At 37.3% G+C, this 16,708-nt stretch overlaps 1 protein-coding gene across 3 annotated transcripts in view; it reads left to right on the top strand.

Moving 5' to 3' along the window:
- Positions 1-16,708, top strand: part of LOC123551492 (uncharacterized) — an 89,390-nt gene that overhangs the window by 61,320 nt on the left and 11,362 nt on the right. For 2 of the 3 annotated variants that reach the window (XM_053540967.1, XM_053540965.1), the window contains exons 3-7: positions 1,732-1,879; positions 6,648-6,705; positions 10,446-10,586; positions 11,345-11,529; positions 15,765-15,855. In XM_053540967.1, the coding sequence (XP_053396942.1) occupies positions 1,732-1,879; positions 6,648-6,705; positions 10,446-10,586; positions 11,345-11,529; positions 15,765-15,855 (623 nt within the window). Of the gene's footprint in view, positions 1-1,727; positions 1,880-6,647; positions 6,706-10,445; positions 10,587-11,344; positions 11,530-15,764; positions 15,856-16,708 lie in introns of all 3 variants that reach the window. The other variant, XM_053540966.1, reaches the window with a different exon arrangement.

Here is a 16,708-nt window from a genome sequence, read left to right as displayed (position 1 = left end):
CATAACTCCATCAAGGATTTTGGCTGAATTATGGCCCCTTTTGACTTAGAAATCATGGTTAAGTTTTTCGTACCAGTTCATATTTTGACAAAGTCTTTTGAGATAAAGCTTTGAAACTTTCAACACTTGTTTACCATCACCATGTCCAGTTATAGGCAAGAGCACATAACTCCATCAAGGATTTTGGCTGAATTATGGCCCTTTTTGACTTAGAAATCTGGGTTAATATTTCGTACCAGTTCATATTTTGACAAAGTCTTTGGAGATAAAGCTTTGAAACTTTCAGCACCTGTTTACCATCACCATGTCCAGTTATAGGCAAGAGTACATAACTCCATCAAGGATTTTGGCTGAATTATGGCCCCTTTTGACTTAGAAATCTTGGTTAAGTTTTTCGTACCAGTTCATATTTTTTGTAAAGTGTTTGACATATGGCTTTGAAACTTTTATCACTTGTTTAGTATAATAGTCTCTATCTGTAGGAAAGAGAACATAACTCTGTCATCTATTTTGGCTGAATTATGGCCCTTTTTGGACTTTGAAATTGGTTCTGTTTTCATACAAGTCCATGTTTTGTCAAAACTATTTGACATATGGCTTTTAAACTTTGAACACTTGTTTATCATTATGATTTCCATCTGTAGGCAAGAGTACATAACTATTTTGACTGAATTATGGCCCTTTTTGGACTTTGAAATTGGCTCATATATTGCCATTTAGTGCAAGACTTATCGAAATCAAAGTAATACAGGAACGTTGTTTGTCTAATCTATTTATTTCTTTTGTCTGAATATCCGTGGAAATATTTTGACCCCATTCTTCAATCAATTCTTCGAATAGTCGAGCGCGCTGTCATCAGACAGCTCTTGTTTCGTACCAATTCATATTTTGACAAAGTCTTTTGAGATAAAGCTTTGAAAATTTCAACACCTGTTTACCATCACCATTTCCAGTTATAGGCAAGAGTACATAACTCCATTGAGGATTTTGGCTGAATTATGGCCCCTTTTGACTTAGAAATCTGGGTTAAGTTTTTCGTACCAGTTAATATTTTGTGTAAAGTGTTTGACGTATGGCTTTGAAACTTTTATCACTTGTTCAGTATAATAGTCTCTATCTGTAGGAAAGAGTACATAACTGTCATCTATTTTGGCTGAATTATGGCCCTTTTTGGACTTGGAAATTTGTTCTGTTTTCATACAAGTCCACGTTTTGTCAAAACTATTTGACATATTGCTTTTAAACTTTGAACACTTGTTTATCATCAGGATTTCAATCTGTAGGCAAGAGTACATAACTCTGACAACTATTTTGGCTGAATTATGGCCCTTTTTGGACTTTGAAATTGGTTCACACGTTGCCATTTAGTGCAAGACTTATAAATCGAAATCCACAAATACAGGAACATTGTCTAATCTTTTTTTTCTTTTGTCTGAATATCTTTGGTAATATTTTGACCCCATTCTTCAATCAATTCTTCGAATAGTCGAGCGCGCTGTCATCAAACAGCTCTTGTTTCACATCTGATTTATTTTCACCACTCCACTTCAGATGGTAATATTACTTAATCCAGTTTACAGTAAGTATTTAAACCTTTATAGGCAGCTGTGCAGTTTTTTAAATAGTTGATCTCAAAATGATTCGCCTATTTGAGAGAAAGAACAAAATTTATGATTGAAAATATTTCTTGTGCCCAAAAATAAACTTTTTTTCTGTTATGATTACAGGGAGGTTTGACCTGATCAGATGTTTCCAGTGTGGGATTGGTTTGAAGGATTGGGCAGCACCAGATGAACCACTGTTTGAACATATAAAACACTCACCAGATTGTCAGTTCCTGAAAGATCTTCTTGGACAAGATTTACTGAACGCATATAGAGTAAGCCACTTATATAAAAGTGCAAGCTGTTGTGATCACTCAACATCCATGAGTCATTCATCTGTTTCCATTTTCTTCAAACCATTGAAAGAAAATTGGCGAAACTTGGCAAGAATAATACTTAGATGGTCCACTTACAAAGTTATGGAAATAATTCCATTCAGCTGCACAAGAAGCTGCCAGAGCTAAAAATAGAAAGGTTGGTTAACTGTTGACAATTTCAAAAACCATAGCCACTTGAGGTGGGGGGGCGGGGTGTGTGGAGGGGGGTGTTCCTCTGCATATTTCTTTGCCCTGATGCAGACACATCTTTGTATTGGTTAGTTGAAGTCTTTTTCAGTTGAAATCCAGTATTTTTGCTTGTATTACTCAAATCTGCTTCCCTTCTATTGCGAAAATCAACAATCTATCAGCAGTTATTGCACTTTAAAAAAGATACTTTTGTTGTTTAGTTGATAACCTTTATCATTGTAAATACATCATATTGGATGACTGGATGTTGAATATTTTTGTGCCTCCCTCCCCCCACCCGAAGTGAGTGGTGCGGGCATAAAGATTATTCATCTGGCACCACCCCCTATTTCTAGAGTTATAGCCCCTGAAATAATGAAAAAATACACGTTTGCACCTTGTGACATGCCTAGCTCAAAATGTATTTTATAGAATGATGAAAACTTGCCTGAGTCTTAATCATGATATGAACTTGCACACCTCCTATTTTTTATCTGGCTTCAGCACCTCTTTCCATAGTTACGGCCCCTGAAATAGTAAAAAATGCACATTTTCATGTAATGATGTACCTAGCTCTAAAATCGTTTGATGTAAATTCATGAAACCTTGCATGAGTCTTTATCATGATGTGACCTTGCACACATTTTATTATTTGACTGGCTCCACCCCTATTTTTAGCTCACTTGTCACATAGTGACAAGGTGAGCTTTTGTGATCACCCTTCGTCCGTCGTCAGTCCGTCCGTGCATGCGTCCGTGTGTCAACAATTCCTTGTCTGCACGATAGTGATTTCATTTATGATTTTATTTTAACCAAACTTGCACACAACTTGTATCACCATAAGGTCACGGTTCCTTTCTTGAACTGGCCAGATCCCATAATGGGTTCCAGAGTTATGGCCCATGAAAGGGCCAAAATTAGCTATTTTGACCTTGTCTGCACAATAGCAGCATTATTTATGATTTGATTTTTACCAAACTGGCACACAACTTGTATCACCACGAGATCTTGGTTCCTTTCTTGAACTGGCCAGATTCCATTATGGGTTCCAGAGTTATGGCCCCTTAAAGGACCAGAATTAGCTATTTTGACCTTGTCTGCACAATAGCAGCTTCATTTATGATTTGAATTTAATCAAACTTGCACGAAACTTGTGTCACCATAAGATCTCGGTTCCTTTCTTGATCCGGCCAGATCCCACAATGGGTTCCAGAGTTATGGCCCCTGAAAGGGCCAAAATTAGCTATTTTGACCTTGTCTGCACAATAGCAGCTTCAGTTTTTTAACCAAACTTGCACACAACTTGTATCACCACGAGATCTTGCTTCCTTTCTTTAACTGGCCAGATTCCTTCATGGGTTCCAGAGTTATGGACCCTTAAAAGTCCAAAATTGGTTATTTTGGCTTTTGCAGCCATATAGAGACTTCATTTATGGTTTTATTTTATACAAACTTCCAAAATATCTTCAACAACAATAAATCTTGGATTCCATGACAAATCAGATCCAATCGTAGGTTCCAGAGTTATTTTATATCTGATTACCTCCCCTGATTGTAATCAAAATGGATTTATATCAGTAAGACCTTATAGGACTTATTTGAAATTTCATTATTGTTATTAGTTGGACAGAGACAATCAGGGTAGATAACTATGGACTGGTTTTATGTCAAATTACCTCCCTTTATTTCAAATTAAAATGGGTGTATCTCCATAACTAATGAAGATACTGATCTGAAATTTCATTTATGTCAACAGATTTATTTGGCAGATCCTTCTTTTGTTCACTTACAATATTTATTTTTTTAATTACTTCCCTTTTACGTTACTATAAATAGCTTATTTTTTAGTAACTTTTTTTATTATTGGCCGTAGGGAAAAACCGAGACCACTTTTCTGTGGTACAACATGGATGGTACCTCCAATTTTTAGGTGTATTTTGACATATCTATACCTTGTAAGAATTTTTTTTCTTTTTGGTTAAATTTCTTCCCTTTGTACTTTGATATTTTACTGAGGACCTTCTTGTCCTCAAGTGCAATGATATCAGGTGAGCGATATAGGGCCATCATGGCCCTCTTGTTAAAGTTAGGCCCCTGAAGTAGTCAGAAATGCACATTTTCACCCAATGACTTGCCGAGCTGAAAGTGTATTTGATATAAATTCATGAAACCTTGCATATGTCTTTATCATGATGTGACCTTGCACACTTGGTATTCTTCTTTAGAAGCTTAGCGCTTATTACAGAGTTATGGCCCTTGAAATAGCGAAAATAATGGATTTTTTGCTTGTGATGCTCATAACTAAAAAGTATATGGCCTAGAATCATGAATCCTTTATATAAAATGTTTGTTGAGGCTATTCCCCCTTAAGACTGCAAACATTAGAATTATTGCCCCTTATTTGTGACAAATGTACCAGTGGGGGCACACCCTGTGTCTTACAGACACGTCCTAGTTGTATAAAGGAAGGATACTTATTTTTCATCAAGTTCTGTCAGCATCTGACACGCATCAACACAAGAGTTATTGCCCTGTAATTGATAAGGAATTGCTGTTTTTGTCAGTCCAGTGCCATTATCCTTCATTATATTTAGTAATTTCTAGTTTATACTTTGAGAGAATGTTCTATTCTCCAACAAATACATAACCCTAACCACGCTGGACACAACTGGTTCAGCCTTTGCGACAAGTGTAGATCATGATCAGCCTGCACATCCTTGCAGTCTGATAATGATCTGCACTGTTCACCATTCAGTCAGTTTCTTTTTGGTTATGCATCCATTTTAACAGTTAATCATTAATGGTACTGCCCAAATTGGAAGATGGACTAGTCCATTTTAGAAATTTAGCAGGGTTAGGGTTAACAGCAAAATAAACCAGACTTTTAGGAATTTCTGAATATTAATCCCCAGCCATGAGTAGTGATGGGGAGGGGGTGTTTATAGGAATGGTCTCCGTCTGTCTGTAACATTTCATGTCCACTCTATGTCTCCTAAACTCCTTGAAGAATTTTTATGAAACTTTGGTCAAATGATCACCTCATCAAGACAATGTGCAGAATCCATAAGTCAATCATGTCGGCTCAAGGTCAAGGTCACAGTTCAAGGTCAAAGGTTTGAGCCTTCCATTTCGTGTCCGCTCTGTATCTCCTAAACCCCTTGGAGGATAATCATGAAACTTGGGTCAAATTATTACCTCATCAAGATGATGTACAGAACCCATGAGTCAGCCATGTCGGCTCAAGATCAAGGTCACAACTCAAAGTCAAAGGTTTGAGCCTTCCATTTCATGTCTGCTCTGTATCTCCTAAACTCCTTGGAGGATACTCATGAAACTTTGGTCAAATGATCACCTGATCAAGAGGATGTGCAGAACTTATGAGTCAGTTATGTTGACTCAAGGTCAAGGTCACAGCTCGAGGTCAAAGGTTTGAGCCTATAATTTTGTATCTGCTCTATGTCTCCTTAACCCATTGAACGTAGGTCAAAAGATCACTTTATCAAGACGATGTGCAGAATTTATGAGTTAGCCATGTCGGCTCAAGGTCAAGGTCAAAGGTTTTAGCATTTGACATTTTGTGTCTGCTCTATCTCTTTAACCCCTTGAAGGATTTTCATGAAACTTGGGTCAAATGATCACCTTATCAAAACGATGTGCTAAACTGATGATTCAGCCATGTTAGCTCAAGGTCAAGGTCACAACTCTGGGTGAAATGTTTGAGCCTTCCATTTTGTGTCAACTCTGTATCTCCTAAACCCCTTGAAGGAATTTTTCAAAAACTTTGGTCAAATGATCAACTCATCAAAACGATATGCAGAACTAGTGAGTCAGCCTTGTCGGCTTAAGGTCAAGGTCACAACTCATGGTCAGATGTTTGAGCCTTCAATTTCATGTCCACTCTGTATCTCCTAAACCCCTTGAAGGATTTTCGGGAAACTTTGGTCAATTAATCACCTCATCAAGACGATGTGCAGAACTCAAGATTTAGCCTTGTTGGCTCAAGGTCAAGGTCACAACTCAAGACATATAAATAAGCAGGAACCCCGGTAGCCCAAGGCCCCAAAATTTTGGGCTGGGTCCCTGAATTATTGGAGAAAAAGCCCATATACCTAATATTATACATTTATTTTTTTTTTGACAGTCTGGGCCCCTAAATAAAAATAGCTAGTTTATATCCCTGCAAATCAAGGTCAAAGGTTTGAGCCTTCCATTTCATGTCTGCTCTTGTCTCCTAAAGCCCTTGGAGGATTTTAATATGACTTGGCTGTAATATTCCATGTATTAAAACAATGTGCAGAATTCAAAATTCACCCCTGCTAGCTTAAGGTCAAGGTCACAACTCGATTGTATAATGGTTCCCCCCAATACCATTGAACCCTTTCACTATCAATAACAATGGCAGGGGATATAGCTGTCTTTCAGACTGCCTTGTTACTGAACTAAAATCCTTTAAGTAGGTTAACTTTTTACAGAATACACTTGCCTTGAAATCTGATTGGTGTACAATTTATTTGAAATATAATGCTTCTATCTTCAGGATAACCTGCTTGCAAACCAGTTAAGGCAGGCCACTGCTACATCTGGATCTTCTACAGGTAAGCTTTAGCAATGAGGAATGGCTGTGAAAACATGGTACAGCTCTCAGTGAAGGAGAATCAGCATCTTTTGAACAGTGTATGAAATGATCAGTCTAGCTTTTGAAAGAAATAAAAAGGGGGGAGATCGCTTAGAGTTGCCCTTGTCTGTCCATCCTTCTGAGTTTTTGTCATGCTTACCTCAAAAAGTGTTTGACCCAGAGTCATCACACCTCACAGGATTTAATTCAGGAAATTTTGCACCTGGTGTTTTAGTTGTGATCCCACACAGCCGGACCAGAGTTATGGCCCTTTTCTGTAACACAAGATTAGGTCAAAAGTTTCTGAAAAAGAAGTTATTTGAGTATCTTCCTTTCTGCTGCCATGTCATTCAGAGTTCTACATGGAAGGGATTTCTTAGAAAAAAACCTGGTAAAGTACCATACAAGGAACATATTTGCTAAAACTCATCAACTTCTTTCACATGATTTTTGGTAGATGCCAAAGTGTGTACTGATGTATGATGGACAGTTCATGGTCACAATAGTTTACTACCAGTAATTTTTGTTCTGGTGAAAAAAAATGTATAAACAGAAATGTGCTTTTGAACTTCCTAGGTCTAGTATAAAGTCACAAAGGCATCTTTCTTGGAAAACAATGAAATATGTCTACATCAGCAATATGAATTTCTGTGACATTAGTTGATTTCCAGAAAAGTCAGACAGGCCAGCATCAATATATTGATTACAGATAAGAGACATGCAACAATAAAGTAAATCATGGTTCTAGAAATGCGGCCATCAGAGTATTAACAATGGCTTCCTATGACTAGAATCATCGACATAGTTTTTGACCCCAGATGATCCATTATCATACTCAACACAGATATTATTGAGGCAAACAATCTGGCCAAGTTTCATTAAGATTGTGCAAAAGTTGTGTAAATTTATTCTTAAGAGACAATATTAAGCTAGGTGATCATAATAGTTCACCTAGTGCACTCTGGTGAGCTAAAATGATCAACATTGGTGAAGAAGAGTGAAATCCCAAAGAGAACACCAGGTGCACAATTTCACATGCTATATAACAATCCTCTGTTTTATGACTCTAGGTCTGGTACATTTCAGAGCTACATGCGGCACAAACTTTTTAATGGGTGATTATACCCTCTTTACATAACCATGCAAGAAGAGCATTAAATCAAGTTAAAAAACAAGTATCAGAAATCTGTGAGGACAGTTGCAGCAGGCAGAATAGTCTACATAATGCAGTAAAACTTTTGGGTATAGGGTGATACCCAGGCTGTAAGCCTTGATCAGAAATTGATGATTGGTAACATACATTATTATGTCTCCCACCACACAGTGGTGTGAGAGACATATTGATTTACTCCAGTCTGTGTGTGTGTGTCTGTCTGTCTGTCTGTCTGTCTGTCTGTCTGTCTGTCTGTCTGTGTCTGTCACAAAGCTTGTCCGCACTCTAAGTCGAACATTTCTCATCCGATTTTCACCAAACTTGAACAAAATGTGTTTGACCATAAGACCTCGGCCAAGTTCGATAACTAGCCAAATCGGTCCAGGCGTCTTGGAGTTATGACCCTTGAATTACCAAAAATCGGTCTTTTTACTCTTGTCCGCACTCTAATTCGAATATTTCTCATCCAATCTTCACCAAACTTAAACAAAATGTGTTTGACCATGAGACCTCGGCCAAGTTGGATAACTAGCCAAATCAGTCCAGGCATTTTGGAGTTACGGCCCTTGAATTATCAAAAAATTGGCCTTTTTACTCATGTCCGCACTCTTAATCAAACATTTCTCATCCGATCTTCACCAAACTTGAACAAAATGTGTTTTGACCATGAGACCTCAGCCAAGTTCGATAACTAGCCAAATCGGTCCAGGCATTTTAGAGTTACGGCCCTTGAATTACCGGAAAAATCCGTCTGTTTACTCTTGTCCGCTCTCTAAGTCGAACATTTCTCATCCGATCTTCACCAAACTTGAACAAAATGTGTTTGGCCATAAGACCTTACCCAAGTTCGATAACTAGCCAAATCCGCCCAGGCACTTTTGATTTATGGCCCTTGAATTACTGATTGGATCCACTCATCCAGACCATCTAATTGGATCCACTCGTCTAAAACATCTAGAGAAACTAACATTTTTCATAGGGGCAGTTGTGGGAGACGTGCGCTTTTCTCAAAAGCATCTCTAGTTCCCTATAGCGACTTTCGTGTGATCAGTTTTTCTGACTTGATAAAATTAAGAGTTTTAAAAGACCTTTCCAAAAATGCAGATCTTTTTATACTTTCTAGAAATAATAAGAAAAATAAAACTTTTAAAGACTTTAGTGAAAAAGATTTCATAAAGCATTTTATGCCACCATAATTGGCAATTGTTTATCTGTCTAGTAAAATTTCACTCACTTGGCAATAGTCTGACAGCAATTAAAATACTGTGTATGTTTTGCAAATACTGTGAAATCATTAATATTCGTGGGGGATTAATTTTCGTGGTTGAGTCAATCCACGAAATTTAATCCCAACGAACAAGTCAAATTCCCATTCATTTTATGTTCAAAAGTTGAAATCCACGAATTCATATCCCCACGAAATTGCCATTCTGACCAAAACCACGAAATTTCATGCCCGCGAAATTAAATTATTTTACAGTAAATAATTTAGAAAAAACTTGACTGTATGCAACAGTGGCTGCATTTTACACTGGATATTCATGAAATTTGATCAGAATATTTGCTTCGATGAAATTAAGGTAAAGTTCAAATATGGGTCATGTTGGGTCAAAAACTAGGTCACCTGGTCAAATCGAAGAATAATCTTGTGTATGCAATAGGGGCTGCATTATTCAGTGGCTCTTCATGAAATTTGATCAGAATGTTTGTCTTGATGAAAGCTAGGTCGAGTTCAAATATGGGTCATGTTGAGTCAAAAACTAGGTCACCTGGTCAAATAAAAAATATACCTAGCCTATGCAAAAGGGGTGACATTTCAAGCAGGATATTCATTAGATTTGATCAAGCTGTTCTTAGGTGAGCGACCTCGAACCATTTGGTCCTCCTGTTTTAAATTCGGGTGATTATTTCATTTCATCCAGATGACTTGAAGAAACCCATGGTCCTCTTGTGCCGGGTCAAGGTCACATTTGAAGGTTAAATGTTTCATCCTTTGATTTGTGGGAGAGAGCATTTCAGCTCTGGAAATACTTGTTTCTACAAATTAGTCATGGAATCTATCTTCTTCACACCCTTACAACACACATCTGACAAATATTGCAACAGGAGTCTTTATCATGATATGAACTTGCACACCTCTTATTTATTTGCTGGCTCCACCCCCTATTTTTAAAGGTATGGCCCCTGAAATAGTCAAAAAATGCAAATTTTCACCTAATAATGTGCCTAACTCAAAAAATATTTAATGTAAATTCATGAAACCTTGCTTGAGTCTTTATCATAATGTGACCTTGCTCACTTGGCATTCTTCTTGAGAATCTTAATGTTTATTACAGAGTTACGACCCTTGAAATAGCCAAAATAGTGGATTTTTTGTTTGTGATGCTCATAGCTCAAATGAAAAGTATATGCTGTAGAATAATGAATCCTTTCCATAATTTTTTTTTGAGTCTATACCCCATTAAGACTGCAAACATTTGAATTATTTCCCCTTATTTGTGACAAATGTACCAGTGGGGGGCACACCCCATGTCCTACAGACACATTCTAGTTTAATCAATTTTTAGGAAATCAGACGCAAGCTACAGGTAGAATCAGAAACCCACAGTACTCTGAGGCAACAGCAAGATTACGTTCCTTTGACAAATGGCCAGCGTCCTCACTACAGAGACCTCAGGCTTTGGTTGATGCTGGATTGTTCTATACTGGTAAATGTTCCTATAAGCCATATAAAGACTATAATGTATTCATACATTCTCATCTATCAGAGATTCGTCAAAATTCTGAGATGAACCTCTGATTTATTTCTTTCGTTTACTTAGTGAGCATGTGCAGTTGTAATTACTACTGGCAATAGTTTCAGTCAGTCAATGTTCACCATTATTCAGCATGGCCAGTTTAAAATTCAAACAATATCTTATCAACATACTTGAATTAAGACAATACTGCATGACTGCGGTCAATAAAGATTTATTCCTCTAATTGGATGTTAAGAAGTTCACCTCAAGACATTAAAATATTCCTTGTTGTTCAACGTTGATATTGAAAAGGATGCGGTAAGCTTTTCATGGCCGGTCGATTGGATATCACAATTTCATGTATATTAAAAAAATATTTTTTGATTATAATCAGCAGTTATGGAATGGATTCTGAACGTTATAAAACAAATACGCATTGATAAAAAATCCTTGAAAGTCAGTCCTTTAAGAGAGCTGTAACACTAAAAGATTGTAAATCATACAGTACCTACATGTTGTCTGTTAGCAACACACAACTTCTGCGTATACAGGACAAATGATAAATGACTTCAGATATTTTTCTTCTGTGAAATTACCTTAGATTTTGAGTGCAATATTGTATGTTAAGAGTAACTTTCAGTTAGTTACCTGGTTAAGGTATATTCAGATTTCTAATGCTAATTACCTTTAGAAATACAAGAACATGTATGTTTTTGGCCCTCATACAGGATTTAATGACTTGTGTCGCTGTTTCACCTGTGATGGAGGATTACAACGTTGGGACGCAGATGATGACCCATGGATAGAACATGCACGATGGTTCCCTCACTGTAATTATGTGAGGCAGATTAAGGGACAGGAATACATCAATATGGTACAGCAAGCTGCAGCACAGGCTCGCGAGGAGGAACAGGTTTGTATATATTATTCCTAGCAATTAAAGACAAGGCTGTCCTGGTAGTAGATCACTTTGACTTTTCTCTGATTTATCAAGAGCTAACTCCATCTATATTATCTCAGCTGAACACATCCAAGGTGAGCTAATGAAGTCTGCAACATTTTCTTTAAACAACAATTCCTCTGAAACCTTTGATGAAAGTTGGTGAAACTTAGCATGGATGTTCCATGGGTGGTCCTCTTTCAGAGTTCTTAAATGTTGTAGCTCAGCTGCACAATAAGTTCAGACCTAAAAAACACACATCATCTCCTGAACCATAAGAGGCCAGTACTGGTTCTTTCCAGGAGAGATAGAGGGGCCTCCGTGGCCGAGTGGTTAAGGTCCCTGACTTCAAATCACTTGCCCCTCATCGATGTGGGTTCGAGCCTCACTCGGGGCGTCGAATTCTTCATGTGAGGAAGCCATCCAGCTGGCTTACGGAAGGTCGGTGGTTCTACCCAGGTGCCCGCTCGTGATGAAATAATGCACGGAGGGGCACCTGGGGTCTTCCTCCACCATCAAAGCTGGAATGTCGCCATATGACCTAAATTGTGTCGGTGCGACATTAAACCCAACAAAATAAAATTAAAAAAAAAAATTCCAGGAGAGATAGCATTGCACTGTATCTGATGTACACATTTTCAAAGCTTTTCAGTGTAATCAGTCTGTAAGAAAACATAACCATATTAACTTGACTTATTTCAAGACAAGGAGATTAGAAAATTTCAATATAAAGCAGATGTATTTGAATTATCAAAAGGCAAACTTACTGATTTTCTTGCATGAACTTTCAATTCTTCCCAGACCAACTTTGGTAAGTATATGTGACATTGACTTGTAATCTCTCTAAACTGTAACACTGATGACATCTCTCTCTCTCTCTCTCTCACTCTCACTCACAGTCTCACTCTCACTCTCACTCACTCACTCACTCACTGCAATATTGACAACTAATATCTCTTAACTGAAACACTGATGACATCCCTCTCATACTGCAACATTGACAACTAATCTCTCTTACTGCAACATTGACAGCTAAACTCTATTACTGCCTAATTGGCAGCTAATCTCTCTCACTGCAACAGTGATAATTAGTCTCTCTTAGTGCAACATTGACAACTATTCTCTCTTACTGCAACATTGACAACCAATCTCTCTTACTGCAACATTGACAACTAATCTCTATTACTGCCTAATTGGCAGCTAATCTCTGTCACTGCAACAGTGATAATTAGTCTCTCTTAGTGCAACTTTGACAACTATTCTCTCTTACTGCAACATTGACAACTAATCTCTCTTACTGCAACTTTGACAACTATTCTCTCTTACTGCAACATTGACAACCAATCTGTCTTACTAAAACTTTGACAACTATTCTCTCTTACTGCAACATTGACAACCAATCTCTCTTACTGCAACATTGACAACTAATCTCTATTACTGCCTAATTGGCAGCTAATCTCTGTCACTGCAACAGTGATAATTAGTCTCTCTTAGTGCAACTTTGACAACTATTCTCTCTTACTGCAACATTGACAACCAATCTCTCTTACTGCAACATTGACAACCAATCTGTCTTACTGCAACAGTGATAATTAGTCTCTTTTAGTGCAACTTTGACAACTGTTCTCTCTTACTGCAACATTGACAACCAATCTCTCTTACTGCAACATTGACAACTAATCTCTATTACTGCCTAATTGGCAGCTAATCTCTGTCACTGCAACAGTGATAATTAGTCTCTCTTAGTGCAACTTTGACAACTATTCTCTCTTACTGCAACATTGACAACCAATCTCTCTTACTGCAACATTGACAACCAATCTGTCTTACTGCAACAGTGATAATTAGTCTCTTTTAGTGCAACTTTGACAACTGTTCTCTCTTACTGCAACATTGACAACTAATCTCTCTTACTGCAACTTTGACAACTGTTCTCTCTTACTGCAACATTGACAACTATTCTCTCATACTGCGACATTGACAACTAATCTCTCTTACTGCAACAGTGATAATTAGTCTCTCTTAGTGCAACTTTGACAACTATTCTCTCTTACTGCAACATTGACAACCAATCTCTCTTACTGCAACATTGACAACTAATCTCTATTACTGCCTAATTGGCAGCTAATCTCTGTCACTGCAACAGTGATAATTAGTCTCTCTTAGTGCAACTTTGACAACTATTCTCTCTTACTGCAACATTGACAACCAATCTCTCTTACTGCAACATTGACAACTAATCTCTATTACTGCCTAATTGGCAGCTAATCTCTGTCACTGCAACAGTGATAATTAGTCTCTCTTAGTGCAACTTTGACAACTATTCTCTCTTACTGCAACATTGACAACCAAACTCTCTTACTGCAACATTGACAACCAATCTGTCTTACTGCAACAGTGATAATTAGTCTCTTTTAGTGCAACTTTGACAACTGTTCTCTCTTACTGCAACATTGACAACTAATCTCTCTTACTGCAACATTGACAACTAATCTCTCTTACTGCAACATTGACAACCAATCTCTCTTACTGCAACATTGACAACCAATCTGTCTTACTGCAACAGTGATAATTAGTCTCTTTTAGTGCAACTTTGACAACTGTTCTCTCTTACTGCAACATTGACAACCAATCTCTCTTACTGCAACATTGACAACTAATCTCTTTTACTGCCTAATTGGCAGCTAATCTCTGTCACTGCAACAGTGATAATTAGTCTCTCTTAGTGCAACTTTGACAACTATTCTCTCTTACTGCAACATTGACAACCAATCTCTCTTACTGCAACATTGACAACCAATCTGTCTTACTGCAACAGTGATAATTAGTCTCTTTTAGTGCAACTTTGACAACTGTTCTCTCTTACTGCAACATTGACAACTATTCTCTCATACTGCGACATTGACAACTAATCTCTCTTACTGCAACAGTGATAATTAGTCTCTTTTAGTGCAGCTTTGACAACTATTCTCTCTTACTGCAACATTGACAACTATTCTCTCATACTGCGACATTGACAACTAATCTCTCTTACTGCAACATTGACAACTAATCTCTCTTACTGAAACATTGACAACTAATCTCTATTACTGCCTAATTGGCAGCTAATCTCTCTCACTGCAACAGTGATAATTAGTCTCTTTTAGTGCAACATTGACAACTATTCTCTCTTACTGCAACATTGACAACCAATCTCTCTTACTGCAACATTGACAACTAATCTCTATTACTGTCAAATTAGCAGCTAATCTCTCTCACTGCAACAGTGATAATTAGTCTTTCTTAGTGCAACTTTGACAACTATTCTTTTTTACTGCAACATTGACAACCAATCTGTCTTACTAAAACATTGACAACTATTCTCTCTTACTGCAACATTGACAACCAATCTCTCTTACTGCAACATTGACAACTAATCTCTATTACTGTCAAATTGGCAGCTAATCTCTCTCACTGCAACAGTGATAATTAGTCTCTCTTAGTGCAGCTTTGACAACTGTTCTCTCTTACTGCAACATTGACAACTATTCTCTCTTACTGCAACATTGACAACTATTCTCTCTTACTGCAACATTGACAATTATTCTCTCTTTCTGCAACATCGACAACTAATCTCTCTTACTGCAACATTGACAACCAATCTCTCTTACTGCAACATTGACAACTAATCTCTCTTACTGCAACATTGATAACTAATCTCTTACTGCAACATTGACAACTAATCTTTCTTATTGCAACATTGACAACTATTCTCTCTTACTGCAACATTGACAACTATTCTCTCTTACTGCAACATTGACAACTAATCTCTCTTACTGCAACATTGACAACCAATCTCTCTTACTGCAACATTGACAACTAATCTCTCTTACTGCAACATTGATAACTAATCTCTCTTACTGCAACATTGACAACTAATCTCTCTTACTGCAACATTGATAACTAATCTCTCTTACTGCAACATTGTAAACTAATCTTTCTTATTGCAACATTGACAACTATTCGCTCTTAATGCAAGGTTGACAGCTAATCTCTCTTACTAATGACGTATCAGTCCCTTACTGCAACACTGATTCTCTGTTTTTCTGACACATACTGTGAAAATGATGACTAATCTCTCTCTCATTCTGGGACATAACATCTAATCTGTCTCTTACTTTCTCAACTAGCAACATTGACAACTAATCTCTCACTCTTATATCGAACAGGACCCTGCTGTTGTTTATCCACCACCAGGACAACGTGCAGGAAGAGGACCTGTTGAGCAAGGAATTTCTGACCTCACACTAGAGGATACCAGTAAATATTTCACTTTTACTAAAATGTAATACAGTAAATTTGTTCTTTCTAACAGAAGTTATTTCTATCCTTATCGTGAACAAATTCTTTATATTCAGGATATATAATTTACGGTGTGTTATATATAAGCGGTATGATTCATACAGGTGCTCAGTTATCAAGTTGTTACATCAATAGTAATCAGTCATCAAGTCTAAAAGCAATCTATTTTGTAGTCATTGCAATAAAAATCTTACAAACAATAAGTTGTTTTGTATCTCCAATAGAAAAATGGGTTTGAGAATGTATCTGTTTGTTTGCAACATTTATATCCCATGTAAACAATGCTGTAACTACAGATTGATTTAGTTCTCTGACTTTTATTGTAATCATCAAAATGATTCTGAAATATCTTCAAGATATGGATTTTGTTGTATAAAAACTCTAAATATGAAAAAAGATGATTAACAGAAATTAAAATGATTAACATTTTTAGCTTGACTATACAAAGTATGTGCGTGTGTCCGCCCGTGTGTCTTTGCGTCCGTTCGATTTTGTCCGGACCATAACTTTGATATGTTGTTATACCCCCACAAAACAATGTTTGGGGGGTATATAGGAGTGAGGTTGGCAGTTGGTCAGTCGCTCGGTCAGTCCGTTGGTTTTCATGGTTTCCAGAAAGGCTTGACCGATTTGAATAATTTTTGGTACACAGGTGTAACATCAGAAATTGCAGGTCAAGTTCAAATTTGGGGTCAGTAGGTCAAAGATCAAGGTCACAGTGGCCCTGAACAGTAAAACGGTTTCCGGATGATAACTCATGAAAGGCTTGACAGATTTAAATAATTTTTGGTACACAGATGTAACATCATGA

This window comes from Mercenaria mercenaria, chromosome 4 (assembly GCF_021730395.1).
Source record: "Mercenaria mercenaria strain notata chromosome 4, MADL_Memer_1, whole genome shotgun sequence".
Classification (NCBI taxonomy): domain Eukaryota; kingdom Metazoa; phylum Mollusca; class Bivalvia; order Venerida; family Veneridae; genus Mercenaria; species Mercenaria mercenaria.
This window is presented reverse-complemented; position numbering and strand designations above follow the sequence as displayed.